At 45.1% G+C, this 22989-nt stretch overlaps 1 protein-coding gene across 1 annotated transcript; it reads right to left on the minus strand.

Annotated features, from left to right (window-relative positions):
• Positions 1-1058: 1058 nt before the first annotated feature.
• Positions 1059-2443, minus strand: LOC103635720 (S-type anion channel SLAH3; the record flags this gene model as incomplete). The annotated part of the gene is made up of 1 exon (XM_023300886.1): positions 1059-2443. A coding segment is annotated over one exon (1143 nt), but the record flags the coding sequence as incomplete, so codon positions are not given.
• Positions 2444-22989: the final 20546 nt, after the last annotated feature.

Below are 22989 nucleotides of genomic sequence, written 5' to 3' on the forward strand. Positions count from 1 at the left end.
CATAAGCATTCATAAACACTCGATCAACCAACATATCATGCTAGAATTGGATAAGGTAATACCGTACAACTAAAATCTAGCACACATTAAGAACCTTAAGTTATTACACATTTGATTAGAAAACATACATCCAAAACACAAAGTGTATAACAACATAGTTCAATCACATAGACATAGACAAACATAACAAAGTTCATGCACAAACATAAACATAGTCCAACAAATACATAAAAATATAACGTGAATGTCCAAGAGCTCCCTTTAAGTCATCCATCCACCTCTTCTTGGCTTCTACAACTCTTCTCCCCCTAAGTCAAACCTCTTCATTATTCTCCCCCTTTGGCATCAATTTGCCACAAAAGACACCATCTACTAATCACCAGGTGGAGGACGAGCTTATACTAAGTAGAGTGGCTGCTAAAGATGTCAAAGATAGATGTGAACTGCTTAAAATTATTCTAGAAATTTTGCTGCCTCTAGTCGAGCTCATGAAAGTTCTCCTAAGTTGAGAGAGACTCAAACTGGTTGGACAAGGCACTCATGTTGTCCGGAAAACTTTGCTACATACTGTTCATCCTTGCCATTAGAGGATCATACACCTCAGTCTAAATAGATCCTTGCATATTTTGGATACTCATGACTACTTCGTGCGGTCTCTAATCCATACCCTCAAAACTGGATGTCATATCACTGAATTGACCATCCATATAAGTCCTCTTTTCTTGAAATTAAGAAAGGATAAGATTTAAGGTTTAAGGTTTAAGGAGGATGATGACCATCCATATAATCAGTTTTATATTTAAACTATATTTAATAGTTATGATTGACACTCAAACATCTCATATGACACGAACTAAACTAGGTGAACCAAACACGGCTGATGGACGGCTGGAGATATATATAGCCTATGAGCCATTTTCCCCGGTAACCGATACAACGTCATTCAACTTTCAGCTAGAGGAACTAATGTGAAATTGAGATGCTACGGTTTTTTAAGGTACTGTCCTTAGATTTAATTTACTGGTGTCCTCAATTGTAGGTAGCCTTTTCACGGTAAATCGATAAACAACCAGCCGCTTTTCATATAACGTTGCCCACACTGTACATTCAAGTAGTTTTATATACTGAACTACTAGATAGATGCAAATCCGATCAAAAGCTCCTCCTCCCTTCCCTTTGCAGTCTGCACAACGAACCAAGCACGCAATCCTACTTGCATGCCACCTGGAACCAAGCAAGAACTCGGTCGCGTCATCCCCCCACGCTTGGCGTGAAGCTCGGCGACTTGGATATGAGTCTATCACTGTTTGCCACCAGCGCCGGCCTCGATGTCGTTGGAGCTGCCGTCCTCGCCCTGGCTCTCGTGCAGCTCTATGATGGGCTTCATCTTGTGGTCCGTGATGGCGATGCAGATGTCATTGGGGAAGAGCTTCCGGAGCACGAACGCGTGCACCAGTGTGGTGACGAACAGCGCCGCCGCAGTGAGCACGGCGATCGCGGACAGCGCCACGCAGAGCGCCATGGTGAAGGTGTTGTGCACCTCGGTGGAGTAGCGGATGGACGCGATGGCGGCGCCGGTCATCGGGAACGTGTACGCCCACCACGCCAGCGAGAAGCGGAACCCCCGGAAGAAGTTGATCCGCACCGCCAGCGACGCGTACAGGAACATGGCGATGAAGTAGGCCACCCTGGGGCCGTACCCGAACTCGCCCGTGATCCTGGCCCACGCCATGCTCGCCACGCTGGGAGCCGCCACAAAGAGGAAGAACACCGGGTGGAGCTCCTTGGGCAGCGTCTCGTTCGTGGGGAGCCGCTGGTACAGCGTCACGAACAGCACGCTGTAGTGCGCCAGCCCGACGGAGAAGAAGAAGACGGGACCATCGCTGAGCCCCATGCTGGCGCCCAGCAGCGCGCCCACGAAGTTGCCCACCACGGACAGGTGGTTGGACGGGTTGGCCACCTTGGACAGGCGCCGCTGCCCGCCGGACATCCACTGGCCGTAGATCTTGAGCTCCAGGATGAGCATGGGCGCCATGAGCGCGTACCAGAGCCAGTGCGGCAGGGGCTCCTTGGCCACGGACGGCGGCACGCCGATGGCCAGGAAGAGGCAGGTGATCCACGGGGCGAAGAAGAAGTTCACCCGAACGGGGTGGTAGTACTCGCGCCGCACGGCCTCGAAGAAGATGGCGATCTTGAGCGCGTAGACGGCTGTGATGCCGCACATGAGCACCGCGGAGATGCACCAGAGCACCAGGTTCACCTTGTGGGTCACGTGCAGGAACATGGTCGGCGACGACGACGCGATCGTTTTCCACAGGATCGCCTGGCTGCTCACGCCCAGGCAGATACCGAACGCCGACACCGGGAACCGGAGCAGGAACGGCCACGTCTTGTCCGACGGCAGCACCAGCTCCTCCGACGACTGAACACAAGGCAGGATCCATTAATAACCTTGGAAAAAGAGCAATGGATGCCAAACTCAGTTGCAAATGATCACCTCGGTCCAAAAGTAAATTACTCCTCCTTTCATTGCAAATTACTACAACGTATCTAGAAAGACAGGATAGCTTATAATTTAAAATGGATGAAGAATTTTCTAGAATTGCTTAAAGTCAGATTATCTTAGATTTGACTAACTTTATAAGAAGAGGTAGCATCATCGACGTCCATATTATGATCTATCTCTATTCGTTTTATTCATTGCAGATTATAAGTTGTTCAGGCTTTGGAACGTACCTATAAAAAAAGCCATAACGACTTATAAGCTAAAACAGATAAAGTATTGTCTAGACTAGCCTAAAATCAAACTATTTTAGAGTTGAAAAAGTGGGTGTTTGATTTATAGGGACTAATGTTTAGTCTCTTCATTTTATTCCCTAAATTGTCAAATACATATTAAGATTTTTGTAGAGAACCGAAGAGGACAACATAATTATAGATATTAGACCTTCCTTCAAATATATCCCATATGGGAGAGAGAATGAAGAAAGATGACCTTCACATAATAAAAAGGGTACAAAATACGTAAGGATACTCGAGATATATCTTTTTTTATATCCTTCAGGTATTATTCCTTTTTTATTACAAATAATTACAAATGTATCTCTGAATGCTGTGATTGTCAATTCGAGGACGACAAAGTAATGTATCTTCGAAGGTGGAACAATTTCATTCTCTCATATACCCCACGTGCATGGCACTTTTGACTCTATTTATATTCCGTATATGTCACAACCCAACCAAGTTATCGGGCCCACGTACACTAATCCTTGCCCTCAAGGCCTCGGATAGATATGTAAGTGGATCAGATAACTTACTCGAGGTGCCGAGTTTCGATGAACTCGTTCATTTCCAAGGACCATTCACGCAAAGTTGCAAATATTACAATAACCAATCCAGAACATAGACTTTAAAAAAAACAGGAGTTGAGCGGAAGTCTTTACAATAAGATAATATACATTAACAAGCTAATAAGTTTACAAACCACGAAGTATTTATTATTACATGCCTGAGGTAGAGTTAAAGTGCTAACTTATTACATCAACTGGGAAGAAACCATCTTCTCGCAGCACACACATAATGCACATAAGTAAAAATCACCTTTATGAGTTTAACAAAACTCATACGTGTTGATAGTTTCTCCTGCAGCAACAATGGGATAAACCCTGAGTATGGAAATACTCAGCAAGACTGACCCGACTAAAGAAAAAGACTCTCAAGGATATGCTAGTTGTTGGGAATCAAGGTAAGGCTTACCAAATTTCAAAGACTCAGTTTTGCAGAAAAGCTTACTAGTAGTGGATCCTTAAGCTAAACTTTTACTTCACAAGTTAAGTACTTTTTCTGAATCTAGATTTGCCTAATCTAGAGCATTCACTTGTCCTATACTAGCTTCATTTTAACAGCTTTAGTTTCACTTGTTATCTACGCTGAAGGTCGAAGATCCAGTCTTCATATCCGAGAAGTTCGGCGATCCGAATCGATTAATACCCAGCTGGGGATCTCCAACCACACGACATATGTAGCACTTAACCCTTGCATATGTCAACTCACCCACGGGTTTCTCAAGACCAGAACGGGTTCACGCGACCCGAGAGCACAGTACCCCACCATCCAGCCACTTGCCATGTGGACACACGTTACTCTCGCCATCTCTCCACTCCCAATGCGTGCGAGCTGTTCTGGTATTGGTCCGGCCGAGGCTAAGCTTACCCATGATGAGGCATGTGGCCAGTTAAAGGGTCCTAGATCAGCAGGCCAACAATCAGAACGGTCCTTAATCGACACAGACAGGCGACCTTTCCTGCTCAATGTCTGGTCTCACATTACATTATTTCTAAAAACCCGGTACCTGTCAGAGGTACCCTACTGAAATGATGAAGTCATCAAGGCCTTTAATACCTTCATCACTCCAGCCTCCTTTTCTTTGTAAAAACATGATTCATAGATCAAAACATTTTGTTCTTAAGCTATGAGCATACTAAGCACATCTAGCTTTTTAAAACAGGTATCAAGGATGGTAATCAATAGTTCAAGGAAGTTATGCAACAAAGGTTTAATCATTTAACTCCTACCACCTAATGCAGCATATAAGTGATAATAGTTTAAAAACAGCAAGGAGGTGGCAAATGTACCGGGGCTTGCCTTGGTGAGGAGGAGAGTCGGGTTCTTCTACCAGGATATTACAGTTAGCAGCAAATCCAAATGGGGCACCTTCTAGAGGACCTTCACTGACAACCTCAGTTGGAGAAGGTTCCGATGGAGGAATAGACTCCCCTTCCACTTCCACTTCAAATTCTTCTTCAAGGTGCTCTACAAGTCAATTCGAAGTACATGAATGCTTATGTAATGATATGCTATGCAAACTCTCGCTTGGGGAGAGGTAGAAAAGTTTAAATACTTTTAACTAAGCATACAGTAATTATACACATGATTCTAGGTTTCTTAATAGTGGCCCAAAATTATCAAATTAAACTTACTTCAAACAATTAGAGAACTAAATAGATTAAAGTTTACTAAGCTAGTTTCTGGTTCTCTAAGTAAATCAAACCTAAACATACTCAAATTTCTACCAGGAACTACCCTAAGGGTATATAACTTTTCTGCAAATTTTCACAATTTTTGGTGCGCTAGTTTTATTTCTAAAATTCATTTATACATTCCAGAGGCACTTTCAATTACCCAAAAATTTAATTATTGCTGCAAAAATCCTAAAACTTGGTACGACTGATGCCTGCAAAACAACAGCCAGGGGGTCTAAGTTAAACCAGTCGACACGGACGCCATGCTTGGTGGAACGGCCTACGACAAACCCTTTTGTTTCTGACCCATAGGAATGGTAGAGCCTAAACCGAGGGCTTCACGAGCATCACGAGTACAGATCAAAACAGGAATACAATCGAAGTGGGTATAAAATACCTGCTGGGTTTCTGACCACGACGAGAGGGAATGGAAGAACACGGTGGTGACCACAGTGAGCAATGAACTACCAGCAACTTCAACTAGAACTAAACTCTGGGCAGGGATAATTTAGGTGCCAGTTGATAACGGACCTGGGAGTGCAAAAGGATATAGACGAAAAGGACAGGGGCACGGTTTCTATAACTAGGCTCAAGAGCACCACAGTTGTATCCTCAGTATAAAAGTCATCGTCCCACAACAGGTCTCAAGAGGTTTGTCCAAAAGAGAACGCGAATGTATCCAATGGTATTAGTGCTCCACCGACTAGGGTACATAGGATTTTTGCATGAGCTCCACGCATGACTAGTCTACAGTGAGGCAAAAACCAGCGCTCGCTAGCATTTTGACAGAGGAGCATGCTCCAGCTGAGTCACTAGCTTCTACTAAATTCTATTTACTGTACCAGACTTCAGCCGTTTGTAAGGTGAAAAAAACCCCCCATTTCTTTTTCGCCCAGTATTAGAAACTCCTAGGCCCCTTTCTAATTCACGTCTAGCCACATTCAACCTCATCCGAAACTGGACAGCTCAGTGGAATACAGCAGTGTCCTACCAACTAATAAACTCTGAACTTTTCCTTTGTTTTGTTTTGACTGAACCTCCAATGTTCACGTCCAGTCTTTCAGAAATTTCTAATGGTAGCTGACCCATTTAGCCGGCTAAACATGTTTCCCTAACTTAATATTATCATATTACTACCACAAAACCGAAGTCGACTGTCACAGAACAGAACTACAACCGCTCAAAGTAACTCCGACCTCCTCTCTACCAGCTTCCGCTAAACTAAGTCAGAATAAAAATCTGACACAAGTAACTTAGGACCAGATTATTTTTCACTTTATACCATACCAGCCCACCCCCATCAAGGGAACCTGCTCTCTATTCCCAGGGCTAGCTATTTGCTACAAAAGTCTCAACCCGACTCTCCATGAATTAGCCGCTACAGGTGCCTGAACAGAGCAAAATACTACTAAAATTCAGTACTTAGCCATTGGGTTAAATCTGAAACTGGAACCTGATGATCCACTTTTGGACACCCTTCCCTTCTAATTTCCCATAAGGACAGACCTTGCCCATTACACCAAACTTGTTCACCAAGTATTGGTCTTCCACTTTTCTGTAAACTTATAGCATCAATAGTGCACAGATCTCCATTTATGCTACTCCAAAGTGAGGCACATCTCATAGGAGCCATAATTTCAGTTAGCTGAAATAAACTCTGAACGCAAATACTGACAGGATGACTTTCAGACAGCTTTCCCTTTACTTTTTGTGTTGGATCAAACCCAACTCGCTTAAAGGAATTTGTTCATGTATAGATGATCTCCATTTTTGTTATAAAGATCTCAGCTCCAAAATGCTTAGAAAAGACACCATACAGCTCCAAAGTTGAGCCAAATTACTGAAATTCAGACCAGTACACTATTCCCCATCTGAAGCTGTAGAAGTCTGACAGCCTATCTGTAGGCGCCAATTCCTGCTATTTTTGTGTAGAACCAAACCATCCTCCCTTAACCAAACTTGTGCCCTGATAGGTAATCTACAATGTTTCTATAGAAAATATGGCCCAATACTCCACTAATCATCCACAAAAAGGGCCCCAATGTTAGACCAATTATACACATTTCTAAAATCTGAACTGCACTAAGTCTGAAATTTCAGATTTAAGGATATGATCTTTCGGCTAAGTTTTTCCACCAGTTTTATACAGCATTAGTGGCATGACCCTTAATAAAATATGCACACCACAGTACGGGCTTCCACTTTGGTACAGCACTCATAGCCCAGAATTACATGGATCAGCCCTTAAGGAGTACCCCAAAACTGCTTCAGACTGAAAAATCAGCAGGACTGAATTTTTATCTAAGTCTGATTTTCCAAACTGAACACTGCATCTTTAGGCTCCTTTTTCTACCAGTTACATATAGATTTAGAGCTTTAATACTTAATAAAAGTTATTCTCCTATAGTTACTCTACAAGTTTACTATAGCAACCTTTTGCCAAAAGCCCCCAGATTAAAACATATAGGGGTCCAGAAATTGGTAAAGCAAACTGTTTTTAGTTGAACCAAAACTGTACTAAACCTGAAATCTGCAAATTACTCCAAATTTCTCTTCAAAACTTGAAAATCTCAACACATGAAAATTGTTTGGTTTTGGAAACTCTACAACTTTGGTATTTTGGTTTTTGGCAAATTATGGCCAGATCTCAGATTCCACTTTTGAGCTCAAAACTAGAGTTTTTCAAACTAGGTTTTCCACTCTATCCATCACCACATCTCCTTTTGAGTTTTTCTTGATCCTAGTGAATGCATTCTAAGTGTGTTACAATACAAAGATGCCAATGCATACGATGTCATGCCAAGTTTTAGTTTCCAGTAACACCAGGGGTGTTACAGTATACAACTTCGTGTGAAATTACGATCATGCTCCCAGTTCTATACATGTAAACTATAAGATTTCCTAAAAGGCACCACCAACATTTCCTTCATAGACGTGTTGATCAAGTCTCTGGTTCTTCCTTCGTCTTAGTCAGTTCATTGTTTCACGCCCAGACCATGAAGCCGAAGCTCAGCTTCGCCTTCGCCTATGTCGTCGAGATGAAGGTCTAAAACAAAGGTGGTCTTCATTATTCCTTTGGAACACCTGAAATAGACTTAGAGATAATTGACAACTTAATGTTTTGAGGTCCTTCGGTAAGAGAAGGCCCCAACATTAGCCCCTCATGGTATTAATTTGTTTTTCATAACAAGCTCAGAACGTGAAATAAACAAAGGAGGTCTTATGCCGAAGGTCCAAAACACCTTCCCATAGCTCATTATTAAAAACAAATTCTCAAAAATATGTCTTTACAAGAGTCCGAAGTAGGGGGCCACTTGCAGCGAATGATCGCGCATTTGTTGTTGTTGCCTACTTGCTACCCCTACTTTCTTTGCCTTTGAAGCTTACTTTGGCTCACTGCTTCTTTGTAAGCTTCGTGCTCTACTAGCTTCGTTGTTTCAAGCATGGCAGGAGGAAAACCAAACACTGAACTCACCATTGTGTTGGCTTTGGATGTCGATAGAAAGAGATAAGAGGTCCCAGTCGCTGAGGGTGGCTTTTTGGTTAGTGTAGCTGGAGCCTCTACTCACATTGATGAAGGTGAACTTGAAGATGTTCTAGATGATTTTTGGAGAGGAGTCCGACAAAGGGAGTGAAGAGCTTGAGTTTGAAGAGGATAACATCGATGTTCTATCGTCGAAGCCCAGCCATGTATGCTTCATCAAATCAACAATTATGAAGGGCCATATTGAAGTGTTGAAAAATACAAATTACATTAGTGAAATTGATATGGTTAGGCTTGGGGGAGAAGATAATACCCCTTTGCTAGAGAAGAATGAGGTGGTGCTATTCCAAAGCTTCCTAAAAGCTGCACTTTAGTTCTCACTCCACATGATGATTGTAGAAGTGTTGAAAAGGTATGGCATATAACTTCATTAGCTAACTGAAAGGGAAATGTGCCCTTGGGCCATTTCTAAGTATTTTGGTGATTGAGTGCCAACACAAGTGCTTTTGTGTTAATCTATGCAAAGTGGTGGGCAAAGTGCGAATCATGTCAAAAGGTATGTTTCTAGACTTAGTACATTGTTTTATGGACTAATGTATTGTGTCTAAGTGCTGGAAACAGGAGAAATCAAATTAGAAAAGAGATAGCTTCTTTCAGCCAAAGTCTGCTCAGTCTGATTGCACCGGACTGTCCGGTGCTGCACCGGACAGTGTCCGGTGCACCAGGTTGGCTCTGGCGAACAGGCTGCTCTCGGGACTTCGACGGCGGTGTACGGCTATAATTCACCGGACTGTCCGGTGAGCCGTTCACAGGCGAACTCGTCGCGCTCGGGAGATGATTAACGGCGTACGGCTAAAATTCACCGGACTATCCGGTGGTGCACCGGACTGTCCGGTGAGCCAACGGTCGACCGGGCCAACGGTCGGCCGCGCGATCTGCGCGGGACACGTGGCCGAGCCAACGGCTAGAAGGAGGCACCGGACTGTCCGGTGTGCACCGCACTGTCCGGTGTGCACCGGACAGTGTCCGGTGCGCCAACGGCTCTCAAATCCCAACGGTCGGCTTCGCCAAATAAGGAAGGATATCCGCACCGGACAGTGTCCGGTGGTGCACCGGACTGTCCGGTGCGCCAGGCGACAGAAGGCAAGATCAGCCTTCCTAGAATGCTCTCAACGGCTCCTAGCTGCCTTGGGGCTATAAAAGGGACCCCTAGGCGCATGGAGGAGCATATCAAGTATACTCAAAGCATTCCTAAGCACCGAGACTTCGATTCCACGCATTTGGTTCTTCGTGATAGCATCTAGAGCTCTAATTGAGTTGTGAACTCATTGGGTTGTGTTGCGAGCTCTTGTTGCGACTTGTGTGCATGTTGACATTCTAATTTTGTGTCTTGTGTGCATTGCTCATCCCTCCCTTACTCCGTGCTTCTTTGTGAACTTCAAGTGTAAGGGCGAGAGGCTCCAAGTTGTGGAGATTCCTCGCGGACGGGATTAAGAAAAGCAAAGCAAAACACCGTGGTATATATTCAAGTTGGTCTTTGGACCGCTTGAGAGGGGTTGATTGCAACCCTCGTCCGTTGGGACGCCACAACGTGCAGTAGGCAAGCGTTGGTCTTGGCCGAACCACGGGATAACCACCGTGCCATCTCTGTGATTGATACCTTTGTGGTTATTGTGTTTTGTTGAGACTCCTCTCTAGCCACTTGGCGATTATTGTGCTAACGCTTAACCAAGTTTTTGTGGCTTAAGTTTCAAGTTTCTGAGGATCACCTATTCACCCCCCCCTCTAGGTGCTCTCAATTGGTATCAGAGCCGTTCTCTTCACGAAGGGACTAATCGCCCGAAGAGATGGATCCTAAGGGGAAGGGAATCGTGATCAACGATAAGGAGAAGGAGTCCTTCGTCAACGAGCCGAAGGATGACAAGCCTACCGACTCGGGCTCGGGCCATAAACGGAAAGATGGGAAGAAGAAGAAGACAAGGCGCATCAAGGAGATCGTCTACTACGACAACAGCGACGAGTCTACTTCTTCCCAAAAGGACGACTACGACTATGAGAAACGAAAGACGGTTAACTCAAGCTTTTCTTTCGATTATTCGCGTATTCCGCATAGCTCAAATTCAAATTTGCTCTCCATTCCTCTCGACAAGCCTCCACACATTGATGGGGAGGACTACAGATTTTGGAGCCACAAAATGCGTAGTCACTTGTTCTCTCTCCGTCCAAGCATATGGGAGATTGTTGAGAATGGAATGAAATTTGATAGCTCGGATAGTCCTATATTTATTAATGAACAGATTCATAAAAATGCACAAGCTACTACTGTGTTGTTAGCCTCTTTGTGCAGGGACGAGTACCATAAGGTGAGCGGCTTGGACAATGCCAAGCAGATCTGGGACACCCTCAAGATCTCTCATGAGGGGAACGACGTCACCTTGCTCACCAAGATGGAGTTGGTGGAGGGTGAGCTTGGAAGATTCGCGATGATAAGGGGAGAGGAGCCAACCCAAACATACAACCGGCTCAAGACCCTTATCAACAAAATAAGGAGCTACGGAAGCACGCGATGGACGGACCACGACGTCGTCCGCCTAATGCTAAGGTCCTTTACTGTACTTGATCCACATCTGGTGAATAATATTCGTGAAAATCCTAGGTACACCAAGATGTCGCCCGAAGAAGTCTTGGGAAGTTCGTAAGCGGGCGAATGATGATCAAGGAGGCGAGATACGTGGACGACTCGTTGAATGGTCCAGTAAATGAGCCTCAACCCGTTGCTCTCAAGGCAACGAGAAGCAAGGAGGCGCTACCTAGCAAGGTGGCACAAATTGAGGCGGCAGGGCTCAATGATGAAGAGATGGCCCTCATCATCAAGCGCTTCAAGACGGCGCTATAGGGTCGCAAGGGACAACCAAGCAAGACCAAGACAAAGGGGAAGCGTTCATGCTTCAGATGTGGTAAGATTGGTCATTTTATCGCTAACTGTCCCGATAATGGAAGTGACCAGGAACAAGGGAGCAAGAGGGAGAAGAAGAAGAATTACAAGAAGGCCAAGGGCGAGGCACATCTTGGAAAGGAGTGGGATTCGGATTGCTCCTCTTCCGACTCCGACAATGAAGGACTCGCCGCCACCGCCTTCAACAAGTCATCCCTCTTCCCCAACGAGCGGCACACATGCCTCATGGCGAAGGAGAAGAAGGTATGTACTCGAGACAGTACTTCTTATGATTCTTCTAGTGATGATGAGTCTAGTGATGAAGAAATAGACTATTCTAGTTTGTTCAAGGGATTGGATAGAACTAAAATAGATAAAATTAATGAATTGATTGATGCCTTGAATGAAAAGGATAGACTTTTAGAGAAACAAGAGGACCTTTTATATGAAGAGCATGATAAATTTGTTAGTGCACAAAAATCTCATGCTTTAGAAGTTAAAAGAAATGAAATGCTTTCTAGTGAATTTTCTACATGTCATGACTCTATCTCTAGCTTAAAGAGAATTAACAATGATTTAAATGCTAAATTAGAAGTAGCAAATAAATCTAACTCTTGTGTAGAACATGTCATGATTTGCACTAGGTGTAAAGATTTTGACATTGATGCTTGTAGTGAACACCTAGTTTCAATTTCCAAATTAAATGATGAATTGGCTAGTCTTAATGCCCAACTTAAGGCTAGCAAAAGTGAATTTGACAAACTAAAATTTGCAAGGGATGCCTACACAATTGGTAGACACCCCTCAATTAAGGATGGTCTTGGCTTCAAGAGGGAAGCCAAGAACTTAACAAGCCATAAGGCTCCCATCTCCGCCAAGGAGAAAGGGAAGGCCCCTATGGCTAGTAGTGTGCAAAAGAACCATGCCTTCATGTATAATGATAGGAGACATTCTAGAACTGCTTTTAGAAGTTATGATGCTTTTGATTTTCATGCTATGACTGCTTCTAGTTCCCATGTTGTGCATGATAGAAATGTTGCTAGGAGAAATGTTGTTCATCATATACCAAGGAGAAATGTTGTTAATGTTCCTGGGAAAAATAATGAACCTTCTACAATATATCATGCTTGCAATGCTTCATTTACCATTTGTAGAAAGGGTAAGAAGGTAATTGCTAGGAAGTTAGGGGCCAAATGTAAGGGAGACAAGACTTGCATTTGGGTCCCTAATACAATTGTGACTAACCTTGTAGGACCCAACAAGAGTTGGGTACCTAAGACCCAAGCCTAAATTTGCCTTGCAGGTTTATGCATCCGGGGTTTCAAGCTGGATTATCGACAGCGGATGCACAAACCATATGACCGAGGAGAAGAAGATGTTCACCTCCTACGTCAAAAACAAGGATTCCCAAGATTCAATAATATTCGGTGATGGGAACCAAGGCAAGGTAAAAGGGTTAGGTAAAATTGCTATTTCATCCGAGCACTCTATATCTAATGTGTTTTTAGTTGAGTCTCTTGGATATAATTTGTTATCTGTTAGTCAATTATGCAATATGGGATACAATTGCCTATTCACAAATGTAGATGTGTCTGTCTTTAGAAGGTGTGATGGTTCACTAGCTTTTAAGGGTGTACTAGACGGCAAACTTTATTTGGTTGATTTTGCAAAAGAAGAGGCCGGTCTAGATGCATGCTTAATTGCTAAGACTTGCATGGGCTGGCTGTGGTATCGCCGCTTAGCACATGTGGGGATGAAGAACCTCCACAAGCTTCTAAAGGGAGAACACGTGATAGGTCTAACTAATGTGCATTTCGAAAAAGATAGACCTTGTGCAGCTTGTCAAGCAGGGAAACAGGTGGGAAGCTCTCATCACACCAAAAATGTGATGACCACATCAAGACCCTTGGAGATGCTTCATATGGACCTCTTCGGACCCGTCGCCTATCTAAGCATAGGAGGAAGTAAGTATGGTCTTGTTATAGTTGATGATTTTCCCGCTTCACTTGGGTATTCTTTTTGCAGGATAAATCTGAAAACCAAGGGACCCTCAAGCGCTTCCTCAGGAGAGCTCAAAATGAGTTTGAGCTCAAGGTGAAGAAGATAAGGAGCGACAACGGGTCTGAATTCAAGAACCTTCAAGTGGAGGAGTATCTTGAGGAGGAAGGAATCAAGCACGAGTTCTCCGCTCCCTACACACCACAACAAAATGGTGTGGTAGAGAGAAAGAACAGGACGCTCATCGATATGGCAAGGACTATGCTTGGAGAGTTCAAGACCCCCGAGCGCTTTTGGTCAGAAGCCGTGAACACGGCTTGCCACGCCATCAACAGGGTCTACCTTCACCGCCTCCTCAAGAAGACTTCATATGAGCTGCTAACTAGTAACAAACCCAATGTGTCTTATTTTCGTGTATTTGGGAGCAAGTGTTATATTCTTGTGAAGAAAGGTAGAACCTCTAAATTTGCTCCTAAAGCTGTAGAAGGGTTTTTATTAGGTTATTACTCAAATACAAAGGCGTATAGGGTCTTCAACAAATCATCGGGTTTGGTTGAAGTCTCTAGCGACGTTGTATTTGATGAGACTAATGGCTCTCCAAGAGAGCAAGTTGTTGATCTTGATGATGTAGATGAAGAAGACGTTCCAACGGCCGCTATGTGCACCATGGCGATTGGCGATGTGCGACCACAGGAACAATTGGAGCAAGATCAACCTTCTTCCTCAACAATGGTGCATCCCCCAACCCAAGATGATGAACAGGTGCCTCAAGTGGAGGCGCATGATCAAGGGGGAGCACAGGATGTTCAAGTTGAAGAGGAAAAAGCACCTCAGGCACCTCCAACCCAAGTTCGAGCGACGATTCAAAGGAATCATCCCGTTGACCAAATATTGGGTGATATTAGCAAGGGAGTAACTACTCATTCTAGATTAGTTAATTTTTGTGAGCATTACTCCTTTGTCTCTTCTATGGAGCCTTTCAGGGTAGAAGAGGCCTTGCTAGATCCGGACTGGGTGTTGGCCATGCAGGAAGAGCTCAACAACTTCAAGCGCAATGAAGTTTGGACACTGGTGCCTCGTCCCAAGCAAAACGTTGTGGGAACCAAGTGGGTGTTCCGCAACAAACAGGACGAGCACGGGGTGGTGACGAGGAACAAGGCAAGACTTGTGGCAAAAGGTTATGCCCAAGTCACAGGTTTGGACTTTGAGGAGACTTTTGCTCCTGTGGCTAGGCTAGAGTCCATTCATATCTTGCTAGCATATGCCGCTCACCATTCTTTCAGGTTGTACCAAATGGATGTGAAGAGCGCTTTCCTCAACGGGCCGATCAAGGAGGAAGTGTACGTGGAGCAACCCCCTGGCTTCGAGGATGAACGGTACCCCGACCACGTGTGTAAGCTCTCTAAGGCGCTCTATGGACTTAAGCAAGCCCCAAGAGCATGGTATGAATGCCTTAGAGACTTTTTAATTGCTAATGTTTTCAAGGTTGGGAAAGCCGATCCAACTCTTTTCACTAAGACTTGCGATGGTGATCTTTTTGTGTGCCAAATTTATGTCGATGACATAATATTTGGTTCTACTAATCAAAAGTCTTGTGAAGAGTTTAGCAGGGTGATGATGCAGAAATTCGAGATGTCGATGATGGGCGAGTTGAACTACTTCCTTGGGTTCCAAGTGAAGCAACTCAAGGACGGCACTTTCATCTCCCAAACGAAGTACACGCAAGACTTGCTAAAGTGGTTTGGGATGAAGGACGCCAAGCCCGCAAAGACTCCGATGGGAACCGACGGACACACCGACCTCAACAAAGGAGGTAAGTCCATTGATCAAAAGGCATACCGGTCTATGATAGGGTCTTTACTTTATTTGTGTGCTAGTAGACCGGATATTATGCTTAGCGTATGCATGTGTGCTAGATTTCAATCCGATCCAAGGGAGTGTCACTTAGTGGCTGTGAAGCGAATTCTTAGATATTTAGTCGCTACGCCTTGCTTTGGGATCTGGTATCCAAAGGGGTCTAACTTTGACTTGATTGGATACTCAGATTTCGACTATGCTAGATGTAAGGTCGATAGGAAGAGTACATCGGGGACGTGTCAATTCTTAGGAAGGTCCCTGGTGTCGTGGAACTCTAAGAAACAAACTTCCGTTGCCCTATCCACCGCTGAGGTCGAGTACGTTGCCGCAGGACAGTGTTGCGCGCAACTACTTTGGATGAGGCAAACCCTCCGGGACTTTGGCTACAATATGAGCAAAGTCCCACTCCTATGTGACAATGAGAGTGCTATCCGGCATAGCAGAAAATCCTGTTGAGCACAGCCGCACAAAGCACATTGACATCCGGCATCACTTTTTGAGAGACCACCAGCAAAAGGGAGATATCGAAGTGTTTCATGTTAGCACCGAGAACCAGCTAGCCGATATCTTTACCAAGCCTCTAGATGAGAAGACCTTTTGCAGGCTACGTAGTGAGCTAAATGTCTTAGATTCGCAGAACTTGGATTGATTTATAGCATACATGTGTGTATGCCTTTGATCACGTTCCTTATGCATTTTGTTGCTTACTGTGGTGCTCAAGTTGTACAATCACTCCCCGGACCTCACAAGTCCATTTGCAAGTGATGCACATATTTAGGGGAAATGTGCTACAACTTGACCCTTTGAGACTAACCGTGTGCTTGAGTTTACTTAATTTAGTCTCAAAGAAAGTTTGAAAGGGAAACGGTGGACTTGGACCATGAAAGACTTCCACTGCACTCCGATGAGAGGGTAACCTATTCCAAGTTTATCTCATGTACTCTAATTGCCTTTGTATTCTTATTTGAAGATTTTGGTGAGGCAATGGGGTTAAAGGGCCAAGATTGATCCCGTTTTGGTGCTTGATGCCAAAGGGGGAGAAAATAAAGGCCAAAGCAATAAATGGATCAGCTACCACTTGAGAAATTTTGAAAATAGTAGAATAGAGCTTTTGGTTTATCAAAACTCTTTTATTGTCTCTTTTGTCAAAAGTTGGCCTCTTGTGGGGAGAAGTGTTGATTATGGGAAAAAGGGGGAGTTTTTGAAATCCTTGATCAATTTCTATTGGAACAACTCTCTTTATGTCTCTTCAAGTGTGTTTGACTTAGAGATAGGAAATTGAGGTTGATTTGCAAAAACAAACCAAGTGGTGGCAAGTATGATCCTGTTGGGGACTTGTTCTCAAATGCTCTGCCTTGGCAAAGATTGGTTCCCGAAAGATGCGATTACAATCGCTAGAATCCGTGAACAGTAAAGGAATACTGTTCACTATTTATAGGCACAGGACACAGCCTGTGAGGAATTACAATTATGCCCCTCATAAAAGTTTACAACATTGACCCAGACCTTTATGGACTAAAAGGTCATTCTATCCTTAAGTCGGTTTGTAATACCGAAGCTTCATGAAGAGGAACCTTCGGCCATCTCACACAAGTAGCTTCAGCCGAAAGCCGCTTCTTCCTAGAAGACCTTCGGCGGCGAAGCATAGACCCAACAGTAGCCCCTTTCCGGTGCTAGATCGTTTTTCGTAACGAGCTTGATCCGTGAAAAAAAATCTCTTAAGCTTCGGGGAGCCGAAGGTCCAAAAAACACCTTCCCTGAGCTCGTTGTCGAGAAACGATTTAGTTTCCCAGCGCGTAGCGGTCCCACCTTGCAGAGTTACTGTTTGGTCTCTGCGGTCCACCTTGCAGCGAGTGCGAGCGGGTGCCCGACTGGTGTAAAAATCCTGGCGCTTCGCCTTCTTACCTGCAGTACTATATAAACAGACGAGTAGGTGTGAAGTTACCACAACATTCATTGCTATTTGCACTGTTTTGCTGCCAAAATTTTTAACCATCGCCGAAGCTTAACTCTCGGAATCGAACGAAGCTCCAGTTTGAAGCCTGCTTCGTCAGAAGAAAAAACTTAGGAGGAAAAAAGTATTAAATTTTTACAAATTCAGAATTAAATGGCCAGAGTGCGTTCTACCGCTAGGGTTGAGCGTGAGGGGGGCGAAGCTGAAGGTTCGGAGACTGTTCCCATCTCCGAAGCGATGCAGAGGTCCGGACTGGTAACTTCGGAAAAGATCCCCAGTGATGATGCAGAACAGGCAGAACAAGCAATTGCCGAAGCAGAAGAAGAAGATATTGAGGAAACTGATCCCGAAGACGATTATCGAATTGCCATGCCAAGCAAGCCCAACCACTTGGACTTCGGAAAGTCTACTGTTTCGAAGGCTGATCTCTCCAAAATGGTAAAGTCGGGCTTTTTCAATGAGAATCAGAAGAAGCTATTACGCTTCGGGGGAGAAGAGACTACCCCAAAGCCAGAGAAGGATGAAATTGTCATTTTCAAGAGAATTCTAAAGGCTGGATTAAGATTCCCCCTACATGGGATTATAGCAGAGGTACTGAAGAGGTTTGGTATCTACTTTCATCAGCTGACTCCTAACGCTATTGTTAGGCTTAGCGTTTATATCTGGGCTGAAAGGGAATTAGGCTTACACCTAGTCCCCAATTAATTTTGGTGATTGAATTGCCCAACACAAACATTTGGACTAACTAAGTTTGCCCGAGTGTATAGATTACACAGGTGAAAAAGGTTCACACTCAGCCAATAAAAAGACCAAGTTTTGGATTCAACAATGGAGCTAAGTAGGAACCGAAGGCCCTCTGGTCTGGGAGCACCGGACTGTCCGGTGCACCACCGGACAGTGTCCGGTGCACCAGAGGACTCTAGCTCAAACTCGCCACCTTCAGGAATTTCCAGGGCGACTCGGCTATAATTCACCGGACTGTCCGGTGTACACCGGACAGTGTCCGGTGCGCCAAGGGAGGTCGGCCTCAGGAACTCGCCAGCTTCGGGAAACGCCAACGGCTAGCCCGCTAAAATGCACCGGACTGTCCGGTGTGCACCGGACTGTCCGGTGCGCCTCCGAAGCAACGGTCATCTCCGCGCCAACGGCTCTCTGCCGCGCATTTAATGCGCCCTCTGCGCGCGCAGAAGTCAGAATCGCCCATGCTGGCACACCGGACATCAAACAGTACCTGTCCGGTGTGCACCGGACACCCAGGCGGGCCCACAAGTCAGAAGCTCCAACGGTCAGAATCCAACGGCAGTGATGATGTGGCAGGGGGCACCGGACTGTCCGGTGTGCACCGGACTGTCCGGTGCGCCATCGAACAGACAGCCTCCCAACGGCCACTTTTGGTGGTTGGGGCTATAAATACCCCAACCACCCCACCATTCATTGCATCCAAGTTTTCCCACTTCTCAACCACTTACAAGAGCTAGGCATTCAATTCTAGACACATTCAAAGAGATCAAATCCTCTCCAATTCCACACAAAACCCTAGTGACTAGTGAGAGAGATTTGTCGTGTTCATTTGAGCTCTTGCGCTTGGATTGCTTCTTTTCTTTCTCACTTGTTCTTGAGATCACAACTCCATTGTAATCAAGGCAAGAGGCACCAATTGTGTGGTGGCCCTTGCGGGGAAGTTTTGTTCCCGGCTTTGATTTGAGAAGAGAAGCTCACTCGGTCCAAGGGACCGTTTGAGAGAGGGAAGGGTTGAAAGAGACCCGGCCTTTGTGGCCTCCTCAACGGGGAGTAGGTTTGCAAGAACCGAACCTCGGTAAAACAAATCTCCGTGTCTCACTTGCCTTTTCGCTTGGGATTTGTTTTGCGCCCTCTCTTGCGGACTCGTTTCTTATTACTAACGCTAACCCCGGCTTGTAGTTGTGTTTATATTTGTAAATTTCAGTTTCGCCCTATTCACCCCCCCTCTAGGCGACTATCAATTGGTATCAGAGCCTGGTGCTTCATTAGAGCCTAACCGCTCGAAGTGATGTCGGGAGATCACGCCAAGAAGGAGATGGAGACCGGCGAAAAGCCCACTACAAGCCACGGGAGCACTTCATCGGAAGAGTCCCGCACCAAGAGGAAGGAGAAGAAGAAGGACTCCTCCAAACGGAAGGAGAAAAAGTCTTCCTCTTCTCACCACAAAGAGAAGAAGGAAAAATCTTCTTCTCACAAGCCGCATCGGAGAGGGGACAAGCACAAAAGGATGAGGAAGGTGGTCTACTATGAGACCGACACTTCATCAACATCAACCTCTGAAAGGGAAATGTGCCTTTGGGCCATTTCTAAGTATTTTGGTGATTGAGTGCAAACACAAGTGCTTAAATGTGAAAATATGCCCAAGGATGAACAAAGTGCAAATCACAAGTTAAGGTATGTTTCTAAGCCTTAGTACATTGGTTTTGTGTACTAATATATTTGTCTAAGTGTTAGAAACAGATAGAAGAAGAGAAGAGAAGACTTGGCTGTGTACAGCCAAGGGGCTGCTTCGGTCTGGGGCACCGGACTGTCCGGTGGTGCACCGGATAGTGTCCGGTGGTGCACTGGACAGTGTCCGGTGCGCAAGGCTGCCTCGGCCGAAGAGGCCGCTCTCGGGTTTTTCTCCGGCGACTTTGGCTAAAATTCACCGGACTGTCCGGTGTGCACCGGACTGTCCAGTGAGCCAACGGTCGGCCAGGCCAACGGTCGGCCGCGCGATCGGCGCGCGACACGTGGCCGAGCCAACGGTCGGAAGGAAGCACCGGACTGTCCGGTGTGCACCGGACTGTCCGGTGCGCCAGATCTGCAACGGTCGGCTTCGCCATTTAAGGAAACAAATCGGGCACCGGACAGTGTCCGGTGTGCACCGGACTGTCCGGTGCGCCACGAGACAGAAGGCAAAGATGGCCTTCCAGATTTGTTCCCAACGGCTCCTAGCTGCCTTGGGGCTATAAAAGGGACCCCTAGGCGCATGGAGGAACACACCAAGCATTCCTTGAGCACTCTTGATCACTCACACATTAATCTCACGCACTTGTTCGACATTCTAGTGATTTGAGCTCCGTTCTAGTGTGCTAGTCTTTTGAGCTCAAGTCTGGGTCTTGTGTGTGCGTATTCGCTGTGATCTTTGTGTCGTGTGTGAGTTGCTAATCCCTCCCTTGCTCTGTGATTCTCTGTGAACATCTTTTGTAAGGGCGAGAGGCTCCAAGTTGTGGAGATTCCTCGCAAACGGGATTAAGAAAAGAAAAGCAAGAACACCGTGGTATTCAAGTTGATCATTGGATCACTTGAGAGGAGTTGAGTGCAACTCTCGTCCGTTGGGACGCCACAACGTGGAGTAGGCAAGTTTTGTACTTGGCCGAACCACGGGATAACCACTGTGTCATCTCTGTGATTGGATTCTTGTGGTTATTGTGTTTTGACTCCTCTCTAGCCACTTGGCATAAACTGTGCTAACACTTAACAAGTTTTTGTGGCTTAAGTTTTGAAGTTTTTACAGGATCACCTATTCACCCCCCCCCTCTAGGTGCTTTCAATTGGTATCGGAGCCGTTCTCTTCAAGAAAGGGACTAACCGCCCGAAGAGATGGATCCTAAGGGGAAGGGAATTGTGATCAACGACAAGGAGAAGGAGTCCTTCGTCAACGAGCCAAGGGATGACAAGTCTAATGACTCGGGCTCGGGCCACAAGCGAAAAGATGGGAAGAAGAAGAAGACAAGACGCATCAAGGAGATCGTCTACTACGACAGCGATGAGTCCTCTTCTTCCCAAAAGGACGACGACCATGACAAACAAAAGACGGTTAACTCAAACTTTTCTTTTGATTATTCGCGCATTCCATATAGCTCAAATGCTCATTTGCTCCCCATTCCACTTGGCAAGCCTCCTCACTTTGATGGAGAGGACTACGGATTTTGGAGTCACATAATGCGTACTCACCTATTTTCTCTCCATCCAAGCATTTGGGAGATTGTGGAAAGTGGAATGAAATTTGATAGCTCGGATAGCCCTTCATTCATTAATGAGCAAATCCATAAGAATGCACAAGCTACCACTGTTCTTCTAGCTTCATTATGCAGGGATGAATATAACAAAGTGAGCGGCTTGGATAACGCCAAGCAGATCTGGGACACCCTCAAGATTTCTCATGAGGGGAATGACGTTACCTTGCTCACCAAAATGGAGTTGGTGGAAGGCGAGCTTGGACGATTCGCGATGATAAGGGGCGAGGAGCCAACTCAGACATACAACCGGCTCAAGACCCTTATCAACAAAATAAGGAGCTACGGAAGCACGCGATGGACGGACCACGACGTCGTCCGACTAATGCTCAGGTCCTTTACCGTTCTTGATCCTCATTTGGTGAATAATATTCGTGAGAATCCCAGGTACACCAAAATGTCGCCCGAAGAAGTCCTAGGAAAATTCGTCAGCGGGCGAATGATGATCAAGGAGGCAAGGTATGTGGACGACGCCTTGAATGGACCGATCAACGAACCGCAACCTTTTGCTCTCAAAGCCACAAGGAGCAAGGAGGCACTACCCAGCAAGGTGGCGCAAATTGAGGCAGCCGGTCTTAATGATGAAGAAATGGCCCTCATCATCAAGAGATTCAAGACGGTGCTAAAGGGTCGCAATGGACAGCCGAGCAAGACTAAGACCAAGGGGAAGCGATCATGCTTCAAATGCGGTAAGCTTGGTCATTTTATTGCTAACTGTCCTGATAATGAAAGTGACCAGGAAAAGGGGAACAAAAGGGAGAAGAAGAAGCACTACAAGAAAGCCAAGGGCGAGGCGCATCTAGGCAAGGAGTGGGATTCGGATTGCTCCTCCTCCGACTCCGACAATGAGGGACTCGCCGCCACCGCCTTCAACAAATCGGCCCTCTTCCCCAACGAGCGTCACACGTGTCTCATGGCTAAGGAGAAGAAAGTAAGTACTCGAAACTCTACTTATGCTTCTTCTAGTGATAATGATTCCAGTGACGATGATGAAATAGACTATTCTAGTGTATTTAAAGGTCTAGATAGAATTACAATTGGCAAAATTAATGAATTAATTGATGCATTGAATGAGAAGGATAAACTCTTAGAGAAACAAGAGGATTTATTGTATGAAGAGCATGATAAATTTTTAGAAGCTCAAAAATCTCATGCTCTAGAAGTTAAAAGAAATGAGATGCTTACTTGTGAATTATCTTCATGCCATGAAACAATTTCTAAATTAAAGAGCATTAACGATGAGTTGAATGTTAAGATAGAAATAGCTAGTAAATCAACAACTTGTGTAGAAAATGTTGCTATTTGCAATAGATGTAAAGAATTTGATATTGATGCTTGTAGTGAACACATAGCCTCTATTGCAAGGTTAAATAATGAAGTGGCTAGTCTTAATGACCAACTTAAGACTAGCAAAAGTGAATTTGATAAGTTAAAATTTGCAAGGGATGCTTACACAATAGGAAGACATCCCTCAATTAAGGATGGGCTTGGCTTCAAGAGGGAAGCCAAGAACTTAACAAGCCATAAGACTCCCATCTCCACCAAGGAGAAAGGGAAGGCTCCTATGGCTAATAGTGTTAAGAAGAATCATGCTTTCATGTACTATGATAGGAGATATTCTAGAAATGCTTTTAGAGGTCATGATGTTTTTGATTCACATGCTTATGACTCTTATGCTATGACTGCTTCTAGCTCTCATGTTATGCATGGTAGAAATG

Source organism: Zea mays, chromosome 8 (assembly GCF_902167145.1).
Source record: "Zea mays cultivar B73 chromosome 8, Zm-B73-REFERENCE-NAM-5.0, whole genome shotgun sequence".
Taxonomy (NCBI): Eukaryota; Viridiplantae; Streptophyta; class Magnoliopsida; order Poales; family Poaceae; genus Zea; species Zea mays.